Source organism: Belonocnema kinseyi, chromosome 10, assembly GCF_010883055.1.
Source record: "Belonocnema kinseyi isolate 2016_QV_RU_SX_M_011 chromosome 10, B_treatae_v1, whole genome shotgun sequence".
In the NCBI taxonomy this organism is placed as follows: domain Eukaryota; kingdom Metazoa; phylum Arthropoda; class Insecta; order Hymenoptera; family Cynipidae; genus Belonocnema; species Belonocnema kinseyi.
In genome coordinates, this window is record NC_046666.1 from 35,254,223 (window position 1) to 35,266,514 (window position 12,292).

General features: G+C 27.3%; 1 protein-coding gene across 3 annotated transcripts in view; it reads left to right on the forward strand.

Moving 5' to 3' along the window:
• Positions 1-12,292, forward strand: part of LOC117182371 (zinc transporter ZIP1-like) — a 153,442-nt gene that overhangs the window by 59,064 nt on the left and 82,086 nt on the right. For all 3 annotated transcript variants that reach the window (XM_033375570.1, XM_033375572.1, XM_033375571.1), the window contains exons 3-4: positions 4,689-4,856; positions 7,694-7,855. In XM_033375570.1, the coding sequence (XP_033231461.1) occupies positions 4,689-4,856; positions 7,694-7,855 (330 nt within the window). The remainder of the gene's footprint in view (positions 1-4,688; positions 4,857-7,693; positions 7,856-12,292) is intronic.

Genomic DNA, 12,292 nt, shown 5'->3' on the forward strand with positions numbered 1-12,292 from the left:
AAACAATTAAATACTGAAATTTCTCGATAAAAATTTTCAAAATAAAAAAAATGTCCCTCTTCTAATTGAAAAAAAATTAAATTGTAAAATATTATCCCTTCTAACACGATGAAAATCTTAAAAATAAAAATTTTTCTCTTCTAGTTCATGAAAACGATTTAAAATAAAAATGCTCAGAAAACATGGCCTCTTTCAATCCACAAAAAACAATGAAAATTTAAAAAAATCTCTTCTCTCAATAAAAATGTTTTTTTTTTCAATTACCTCTTCCAACCCAGAAAAAAATGAAAACTAAAACTTCCTCCTTTCCAATTCGATAAAAAACTTAGAATTATATAATGTCTCCCTAGGAATGCAAAAGAAAACTAAAAACTAAAATTTCACCTTTCAAACTTAATAAAATGGATAAAAGGGGAAAATAAACATTTTTTAAAGAAAAAAAGGATCTTCCAATTCCCAAAAGCAACCAAAACTTTCAACCCCAAAACTCTTTCAACTGTATAAGAATCTTGAAAATAAAAAAAGTTCCTGACTTCAATTAAGATAAAATTAAAACCCCAAATTTCTTTTATTTCATAAAATATATCCCTTCGTCCAATTCATAAAATATTTAAAATTAAAACTTTTTTTTTAATGTTAAAAATGCCAAATTTTCCCGCCTTGAACTCAATAAAAATGTAGGGAAAAAATAGTCCCCTTCCAATTCGAAAATGATGTAAATACAAAAAACTCTTCCCTTTCTTTTGAAATTAGAATTATGAAATTTAAACTTTTTTCAACATAAATCCTTTTAAGTTAAATTATCTAAGTGTTCAATCTTTTTAAATTATTAAGAATTAAATTAAATTGTATAAAATAAATGTTTTTTTAATTGAAAAAATTTCAATTGAATAGACTAAATATCGAATATTTTAGACTGAAAAAATACCAGAATAGTATTTGAAATCTAATAAAAGCGTTTAATTATGAATCTATTAATTTGAAATTATTTAGAAACCAGATTATATAAGATATTAAATATTTATATTATCATAGGTTTTTTCAACAAAAAATTTTAATTCCCAGCAAACAATAAATTCCGTTTTTTTTTCAGTTTCCCAGTCCATTGGTCATCTTAAAAAATTTTTTTTTTTGGTTTTCAAATATTTCGTTCATAACTTCGTAAGCTTGATGGCACATGATTTTGTTATCAGATGACACACTCTCTGAGAGAAGAAGCAAAGCTTATCTTGTTTGCATCTTGAACATTCAAACACAGTATTTATATGGAAGAATTCTCTACAATGTAGAGACTGTTGACATTATTGACAATTGATAAAATATTTTAATCTGAAAATCTCTCTTCATAATTCGCTATTATTAACAGAAATCTTGCATTTAATATACTTCTGACGTAAAGTTAGCACAATATAGTTTTTTTTTGCAACATATCAATTGCTTACAAGAATTTTTTTAATTTCATAATTCAACTTTAATTTTCATTTGAAATATTTTCTAGAAAAAGCAAAACTTACCTGTAATAGAATAAATAACCTCGCTGGAAGTCAAAACACAGAGATCGTATCTTTCTATATAATTTTTAATTTTTATGATTGAGAGAGATAGAATAAATGTATTCTATTCTATGGCTTTGCCATCGAAATTCACTTCTATCTTTTTAATATTACCTTTTCTATCTCGTTCTATCCTTTATCAATTTTTTCTATCTCTGCTAATCTAAATTCCCTTTTATATTTTTCTATTTTATTCTATACTGCATCTAACGGTGGCCATCTTTTTTAAACAATTCTTCTCTATCTTATCATATTCTTTATCTATCCACATTAATCTTTTACTATATACCTTTCAATCTGTATTCCTATATATCTTTTTCAATCTCTTCTATATATCATCTTATCCTACGTCTATCTTTTTCAATCTTCTATTATATATGCCATCCGACCCAATATCTATCAATATCTATATTCTTCTTTATATTTTTCAATCCAGATTTACGTCTAGCTTTTTCTATACTTTTTTCTCTATCTTATCCAATCCTTTATCTATCCATGTCGATATTTTTAAATCTCTTGATCAATGTTAATTTCCATTTATCTTTTTCAATTTCATCTTCTCTATCTCATCTTATTCTGCATCTATCAACGTCAATCTTTTTTATTTCTCTGTCAATCTAAATTCCCATCTATCTTTTTCAATCTTCTCTTCTTTATATTTTCCTATTCTTCATCTATCCACGTCAATCGTTTTCTATCTCTTTGTCAATTTAAATTCCCGTATATCTATTTTAGTTTCCTCTTCTCTATCTCACCCTCTCCTACGTCTATCAAAGTCTATTTTTTATATCTCTTTGTCAATCTAAACTCACCTCTATCTTTTTTAAGACCCTTTTCTCTGTCTCACACTACCCTTAATCTAGCTACGCCTATATGTTACTTTCTATCTGTGAATCTAAATTTTCGTCTATCTTTTTCAGTCCCCTCTTTTCTAACTCGCATTATCCTTTATCTATTCACATCAATAGTTTTCTATCTCTCTGTCAATCGAGATTCCCATCTACCTTTTATTATCCCTTCTCTATCTCCTCGCAAACTGAATCTATCATCGTTTATCTTTTTCTATCTATTTTTAAATCTAGATTGAAGTCTATTCTTTGGATACCCTCTTCTTTATCTCATCCAATTCTTTAACTATCAAAGTCTATCTTTTTCAATCCTCTTTTCACTATCTTATCCTTTCCTTTTCTATCTACGACAATCTTTTACTACCTCTCCGTCAATTTAAATTTACGTCTATTTTTTTAGTCTCTTTATCTCTATCTCGTCGTACCCTACATCTTTCATCGTCTATCCTTTTCTATTATTTGTCAATCTAAATTCACGTCTACCCTTTTCAATCCTCTCTTCGTCATCTTATTCTCTCCTTTATCTCTCTGCGTCAATATTTTATATCTCTTTGTCAATAGAAATTCCCGACTATCTTTTTCAATCTTTTCTTCTATATCTCATCCTATCCCATGTCTATTTGCGCCTATTTTTTTCTATCTTTTTGTTAATCTAAAGTTCAAGTCTATCTTTTTTCAGCCCTTCTTTTCTGTCTCACCTTATCCTTCATCTGTCAACGTCTATCATTTTCAATCCTCTCTTCCTTATATCATCCTTTTCTTTATCTATCCACGTCAATCTTTTACTATCTCTCCGTCAATATAAATTCACTTGTACCTTTTTCAAACCCCTCTTCTCTATCTCATGCTATCATTTACCTATTCATGTCTTTTTTTCCTATCTCTTTGTCAATCTGAATTACCATCTATATTTTTCAATCTCCTCTTCTATATCACATCGTATCATACATATGTATAAGCGTCTACCATTTTCTATTTTTCAATCTGAATTCACGCCTATCTTTTTTAATACCCTCTTCTCTATCTCATCCTATCCTATATCTATCCAAGTCAATATTTTTATATCACTTCGCCAATCTAAATTCCCGACTACTTTTTTCAATCTTCTCTTGCATATCTCATCGTAGAATACATATTTCAATGCCTATATTTTGTTATCTATTTGCCAATCTGAATTACCAACTATCTTTTTCAATCTTCTCTTATGCATCTCATCCAATTCTACGTCTATCAATGTCTATCTTTTTCCATGTCTTCGGTCATCTAAGTTCACGCCTATCTTTCAAATCTTTCAAATTTTCAATTTTACGTCTGTCTTTTCTATTCTCCTCTCCTCTATCGGATTGTACTCTACAACTTTCAACATCTATCTTTTTTCTATTTCTTTCTCAATCTGGATTCAGATCTATGTTTTTCAATCCATCTTCTGTATCTCATCATATCCTTTATCTATTCATGTCTAATTTTTTTCTATCTCTTTATCAATCTGAATTCCCGTCTGTCTTTTTCAATCTCCTCTTCTCTATCTCATCGTATCCCACATCTATCAACGCCTACCTTTTTCAATATTTTTGTCAGTCTAAACTCACGTCTATCTTTTCAATCCCATCTTCTCTATCTCATCCAATCCTTTGCCAATCTACGTCAAACTGAAGATTTTGCCACTAATTGGCTGACGGGAAAAGTAACCAAAACGAGAAAACGAAAAAATTTACAATACTTTTTAAGTACATAGGTATATATAAGCATGGACGTAACGTTTTTCTGGCAAATGCTCAACGTAAAATTAATTTTTTTAATAAATTCCCCAAGTTTTCGAAAGATTCCCAAATTTTTAGGGATAAAAAATGATAAGAGTACTTATTCGGAGAAGATAGAAGAAGAAAGGATATAAACAAAAATATTTAGGTCCTCGGTTACAAAAATATGAAAAGTGATTGAAAAATATTAAAAATATTAATAGATGGATAGATAAGAGATAGAAAAAAATATAAGAGTCGTCGGTGAGGAAAGTGAGAGAAAGAGGTAGAAAATGATTGAGATTAGGTACAGGAAAAGGTTGCGTTTAGAGAATGCAAATGAATCCACTGAGAGAGATAGAATAGTTCTATCTTTTCTTATTGCCCAATTTCTATCTTTATCAATCTTTCTACTTCTAGCAAGATAAAATGAAACCAGTACTGTTTGTTAAATTAGGCATTAGAAAGAACTTTGATCCTGTAATAAATAAATTATTAATTCAAATTTCTTGTTTTAATTCGAAATCAATTAATCAATAATTTTTTAGATCATCAAAGCTTGTGAGTCTTCTTTTGGGTTTTGGCGGTGGAGTTCTTTTCTGCACAACTTTTCTCCACCTTTTACCTGAAGTTTCACATGGTGTTGCACATCTTGTGGAAGATGGACAAATACCAGAACTAATTTTTTCAATTCCAGAAACACTAACGTGTCTTGGGTAAGTCTTGGATTAATTTTTAAAGAACCGTCGGACATGTGGGGTAAATTCTGACATTCCGAAATTGATAGTTTAAGTTACTTAAGGTGGTCTTAGCCAGACTCTGGAATCAGTTTTAAGCTTAACTGGTTCTAGGTTTTGCTTCAAACCACCTTATAAGTAATTTAAAGTAACAATTGAGGAATTTCTGAATTCACCCCAAATGTTCGAAATTGCCCCGTTGAACCGTATAATTAATTCTTTAATTAAGATTTTCTTAGCTAAGTTTAGGCTGCAGAAAAATCCAAAGATAATGGTCCTTGAGTTGCTATTTATGAAGAAAAATAATTTATGTTGGTTTCAATCATTATTTTAAGTCCTTCAGAATAAAATAAATATTAAGGCTAGAACTATTAATTCGATTTTTTTACTTTTTCAGCTTCTTCGAAAAAAATAGATTCAAGTTTTTAATTTTAAAGCCGTGTTACTTTTAGAAATTGACTGAGGAAAATGAGAAAAAATGTGTTCTTTTTAGGAACAACACTTAAACAAATTAAAGTACCAACAGATAGAAATCAACTAGTCACCGGATGACCTGTTAAAAATTAGCCATTACTTTAAAAGATAACAATATTTTTTCAATCATTTAAAATAAAAAAAGTTATAATAAGCCGTTCAAAAACTATGTGACACTTTAAAGGGACTTGGTTGAAAATTCTTCTCTTTTTTTAGTTACGAATTAATTTTGTTCACTGAAAATTGAACTAATCCATTCTTGGATGTAAATTTATCGTTTATAGTTCAAAATTTAACTATTAAATTTGTCATTGAAAATTCATACTTTTTTGTTGAAATTCAACTCCTTGCTTGAAATTTGAACCACTTTGTTAAAATTTCATTTGATAGGTTTAAGATTCAACTATTTTATTCAAAATTCTTTTTTGTTGTTGTAAATCCGTTTATTTAAATAACAATATAACTATTCCATTTTTGATTGCAAATTGATCGTTTTTAGTTGACAACTGCACTGTTAAATTTTTAAATAAAAATAATATTTTCTGGTAAAAATTCAACTACTTGGTTGGAAGTTTAACTAATTTGTTAAACATTTATTTTATTTGATGAAGCTTCGACTATTTTGTAAAAAATGTTTTTTTTTCAATTCATCTTATTAGCTCAAATTTTAACTATTCTATTTTGGTTTGAAAATGGATTGTTTCATTTTTCATTTTTGTTTGAAAATGTATTGTTTTCAAATAAAAATTCAACGAATTGGTTAACAATTGATGTATTTTGTCTTAAATTCGTTCTTTTTGGTAGAAAAATATAATCTTTGATTACAAATGCAACTAATTGGCTGAAACTTTAATTAATTTGTTAAGAAATTATTTTATTAGTGAAGAACCAACTGTTTAGTTGAAATTTAACTTTTTTGTTAAAAATTCAAAATTTTCGATTGAAAATTTATGCATTTTTTATAATTTCCTCTTTTTTGATAAAACATTATTCTTTTTGATTCAAAACTCATCAACTTGCTTAAAAGGTAAATTCATTTGTTAAGAATTCATTTTATTATTTAAAAATCCAAATATTTGGTTGAAAATGAACTTTTTTGTTGAAAATTTATATTTTTAGGTTGATATTTAAACTGTTTTGTAGAAAATTCATCCTTTTGAGCTTGTAAATTTAATATTTTGTTAATATTTTTGTTTATCTTAAATGAAAAACCTTTCTTGGTTGAAACCTAATCTCTTTTGTATCAATTCAACTGTTTTTGATTTGAAATTAATTTTTTTTTGAAATATTAACTATTACATTTTTTGTTTGGAATTCTTTTTATTTTGTAAAATTATAGTCTTCTTAATTTTTATTTTAAAAAAATATACATTAAAAATGAATTTTTTTCGGTAAAAAATTTCTTCGTTGAAATTTGATCTTTCTTGGCTGAAAATTGAACTTTTTCTACAAAAAATCGTCTTTTCGTATGTAAGATTCAACTATATATTTGTATAAGATGCAACTTTTTCTGATTAAAATTTAATTCTTTTTGTTTAAAAATTTGACCACTTGGTTAAAAAATCATATTTGTGGATTGTCTTTTTTTTGTCGAAAACTCAATTTTTGCTCAACATAATTCTTTTTTGATAGAAAATTCGTTATTTTAGATTTAAATGCATCTTTTATAGTAGAAAAGTCATCCTTCAGAAAAAAATTAATTTCTTAGGCTCAAAAATTTTAACTATTCGTTTAAAAATTCTACTGTAATGAATATAATTGCAAAATTCGTTTATTTTTATTAAAATTTAAACTATTATGTTTTCAATGCAAGAATTTATTTTAAAATTAAGTGTGGTTTAAAAATTAATTTTTTTTGTTAAAAATTCATTTATTTAATGAAAATTCAACAATTTGGTTTAAAGTAAAACAATTTATCGTTAAAATTCAATCTACTTTGTTTCAAAATTTGACCATTTGGTTGAAAAATTATCTTCTTGGATCGATGATTTAAATATTTGGTTCAAAATTAAACTAGTATGTTGAAAATGCAATATATTTTGACTTGAAATCTTGAGCGTTTTATATTGAATGGAATATGGTACCTATGCATCAATTTTTTGTTACAAAATTTAGTCTCCGATTATTTATTATTTATTCTATTTATTCCGCTATTATATTATGAACGACCCCTGAGGAAATTTTAAGCAATGGTTCTACTATAAATAAAATAATGGTTCAATATTAATAATATTAATATTCAAAATTACTAATATTTTTTATTCTATTTTTAAATTGTTTTTTCCATTCGACAGATTTAGACTTTGTGTCCTCTTATTGTCATAAATTTATGTTTATAATAGATTCTTCATAATGTATCTTGTAGAGGAGTTAATTCATTCCCGTCTAAGAAAAAAAGAGTCCCATGCTGCTGCAAAATTTAATATGGATGTCAATCACAGCACGAATGAATTGGTGGAGAATGGAAAAGGACATTCATCACTTCCAAGCGGGCGTAGCAATGCGTAAGATAATTTATAAAAAAATTATAATATTAATTATCAGACACAAAGCTGAGCAGAAAAGTCATTGTAAACAAGTATTTCACAATAGTTTCCAATAGAAACGCAGAAAAAACTGAGAAAAAAAATTGCAGGTAACGGGCGTGGTGGGGTAACAGTCATCAGGGTAACTGCGTCTGAGGTAACCTCATCGTGGCGAATCGAAGATATTTTGGTCGGACTCCGCTAGACTCTAGCGGAGACTGACAACTAGCGGAGACTGAAAAACAACCACGATCATTTTACTTCAGACGCAGTTACCCTGATGTCTGTTACCCCACCACGCTCGTTACCTACAACGTTTCTTACTCCCAGTTTTCTCTGTGACTAGAAAAAAATTAATTTTAATTTATTCGTATTAAAAAATAAAAAACACAATTTTAGGGAGGCACCAATCCTTGAGGACGAGGTCCAAACAGTATTATATGGCACATTTGACCAAGTTTGCAGAAAACCCGAAAACCGAATATTGCATTTAGAAAGGTTTACCTCGACATGAAAAAGAAATATTTGGAGAGAATATTGGCAGTACGGTAGATAAAGTTCCTACATCCGGAGGATGAAAAAATGTGACCGGAAAATTATCAGAGGCTATTCAAAGGATATATACTTTCCTGTTTGGAAAAACTTCTAGAAATTTTTCAAAATTATGAAAATATTGGAAATAATACTTTTTTACACGAATCTCCTGGTTATTAATCATATCCAAGTGTCAAAAAAAATATGGGAAATTCAAAAATATATTCTGATTGAAGAGACTTTATATCAGAGAGAGAATGTGTTTAGATTTTGTTGTTATCAGTCGTCGATAAAGAAGTCTTAGTACATTGGTAGTTATGTAAATTACTGATGAGGAAATTCCTCTCAATTTTTTCCTGTGCTTAGAAATTTTTATTTTAAAAATAAAGTTAAGTAAACGCAATAGAAAAAGTAATGCAAATTAAATTAGGAATCAATTTTCTTAAATGTAGAATTACCAAGATATACCACTTATTTTGAAATTAAAATTTTCGATAATAAATAAAAAATTTAGAATTCAACTTCATATTTCAAACTTGAATATATTATAGATAATTACTTGATTCAAATTTAATTTTTAAGAGAAAATGATCAAAATAAGAATAAATTTATTAAAATTTCTTTATCGACTGCTAGTAAAAGGAAATCTTCAAAGTATAAATTGATCATTAACGTGTATCATGGGATAATTTATTACCTTATATAATATTTCTTATCTGAAGATTAAGTAGTTCCACGATTGAATTCTTCATATTTGTAAAATAAAAAGAATTTCACATCGATTTCTTTTTTACTCTTGGAGGATTAATTGGTTATCGATTCGAGTTTAAAAATATTTAACCTAAATTAATTTAAAGTGAACTTTAGAATTGGGAATTCCAAAAATATCCTCGAAAATAGAATTGAAAATTCCCAAAATTACTGCCCATCTTTTCAACCATAATATTTCTGTTTTAATATATTTTTTTAAGGATTTATATTTCATTCGGTTTGTGGTCCCTAACTTCGACTTTCTATTTTTTGTGATCGATACCCCCAATTTGTTTTTCAAAAAAAATTCCTTTTTTTCAAATCTTGCCCTTGGACTTTTGAAATTAACATTGTGTTTAAATCTGAAAATCTGTTTTTAAAAAAATGGAAGAAAGAAGTACTTGTTATTAACTTTTTCTAAATTCAAATATGGTCGCCCCTTAAGAAATATTCAAGGAATAATTTTCACCCAGAAAATTTTAATTTTGACGCCCCAAACCCTTTGGGTTTCAAGAATGAATATTCGTCAAAAACAATTCTGTGCCAGCAAATCGTGAAAAGTTATTAATTTTCGGGATAAATGATACAGTTGATGAATTTTAATAATAATATTTCTAACTTAACGCGATTTGTCGTAATTTTAATAATTTTAATTTTTTTTAATTGTTATACTTTTAATCGTAAATATTTTTTGCGGTTTAAAAACACAGTTAACGAATATTAAAAGTAATTTTTTTTACGATATTTGAAAACATTAAAAATAACTTTTTCATCCTGTGAAGCGTAAGAAGTTATTGTTTTTTTAAATTAATGGCGCAGGTGATGAATGCTAAGAGTTATATTTTTTGTGAAGGACAGTTTGCAATTATTTAAACAATGAAGATGACTTGCTTATTTTCATAGAAAAGATGGAGCAAATTTAAGTTTAAAAAATGATTGCAAGCATTTTATTTTATTAATTACACTTTTTGGAATTCATTAACTATATTATTGATTCAAGAAAGTATTAATTTATCAAGATGTATATGGAAAAAAAGTTAAATAAATGGAACATATGTCAACAATTTCATGGCGAAAAAGAAAATGTTTAAACATAAATATTTGTTTAAGCGACTAAAAATTTTTCACAAGATAGTTTGAATCTTGCCACTTATTGAATAAAAATAATTAATTTCGAAAAAATGTTCAAAAACACGGTCTTCAGCATAAGTTTTACATTAAACTGCTATTTTGCATTTTTTGCAACATATGCCGGGCACTTGTAAGAATTTTGAAAAAAAAAATTTTCAGTATTCTTCTCCCAAAATTCAGTTTAAATTTGTAAATTTAAAAAAAAGAGATGTACTTTTCCGATACTTTTGTCCTAAATTCCCTGTTAAAAAACTATTAGGTGGGACTTTTTCGACAATTTTGTTCTGAACAGTTTCTGGTAAAAGTATTTTGGTATTTTTAGTAGAACTTTTCCAGTACTTTTGTCCTAAAAAAGTTCTGAAAAAAAAATTAAGTGGGATTTTTCCAATACTTTTTTCCCAAAAATATTCAGGGCTTGTCAAAAATCTGAAAAAATTAAGAGGGGCTTGTCTAATTATATTATTTAAAAAATGCTTTAAATAAAAAATAAAAATTAAGTAGGATTTTCTGACACTTTTGTCCTACAGAAGTACCTATAATAATAAATTATTGTTTTTTATAAACGTTTATTATAATAATTAACCACTTGTAAAGATTTTGGAAAAAATAAAATCGAATAAAATTAAACTTTTCTCATACTCTTAACCCAAATGCTCTGCACAAAATGAAAACAAAAAAAAATTAAGGAGAATTTTTTCGACGCTTATGCTATAAAAGTCCCATCAGCACGTGTACAAATTTCGAAAAAATAGAATGGAACTTTTCTACAATTTTTGTCATTATTTAGACTGTTGAACAAATTTAAGAAAGTTTGTTACTTAACTACTAATCGGTCTCATACCTTAGCACTTTAGCTGGATCTCATCCAGGATCCTACTGCGATAGATATTCTGAAAATAAAACCAAGAATGCAACGAACAAATTCAGACAAACGCCATAAAATGTTCCAATCGTAATTTGAAAAAGATCCTCTTTAAAAAAATATATGGGCAGAAATAAAAAAGAGGAAAGAAAAATGAGAATGCAATAAACTAAATCCCCTTCCTTCTCTTTTTTTTTATTTCTTTAGACTTTTTTATTGTTATTATTATCGAATTACAATGAAAAATATTTTTAAATAATATTTATTAACGTTTCGGTACTTATACATCACACTTATGAAGGTAAGATACTAACTACTGAAATTTTGCTCACCTTGATAAGGGTGCTATATGAGTTTCGAAACGTTGGTGAATATTATTTACACTTTTTTTATTGTGATTTGACAATAATAAAAATAAAAAAGACAAAAGAAATGAAAAAAGAGAAATAAGATATTTGGTTAGTCGCCTTCTCATTTTTTTCTTACCACTTTTTTATTTTTGTCCACAATTTTTTTCTTTTTTCCGAATTTTTGTTTAAAGAGGATCTTTTTTCAAATTGCAATAGGAGCATTTTATGGTCGTTGTCCAAATTTGTTCCTTGGATTCATGGTTTTATTTTCACGACTTCTATACATTAACTTGATTATTGGACGTCAAATAGGATTTTAAATTTGATTTTATTCTCATTTAAATTGCTTAAATTTTAGTCCTAATGTGACCCATTGCTAATGTTTCATATTTATCATAGCTAGATGTTGTTATTGGTCTTTGTTAGGAATTTTTAGTAACATTTGCTAAGGGACGGTTGATATTATTCGTTGCTATGGGTCCTTCTTAACAGTTGATCAAATTCATAGTTGTTATTGATTAGTTTTAGTTTGTTATAGTCTCTTGCCAAGAGTAGTTATAAATTATGTTTATGGATTGTCTTTCGACCTTTGCTAAAGATTTTCATTCAATGTTTATAAAGTATCTTGTTGGCTCTCGCAATCGTTGTTCTTAACCGTGAATATAATATTTAGAATTTATTGCTAATATTATTACCAGGTGTATACATATGAAACCGGTATTGCCATTTAGCGGCCAGTAGGCACACTTGTAGGCACTGTCGGAACTTACCATTTGTGCTAATTGGCGT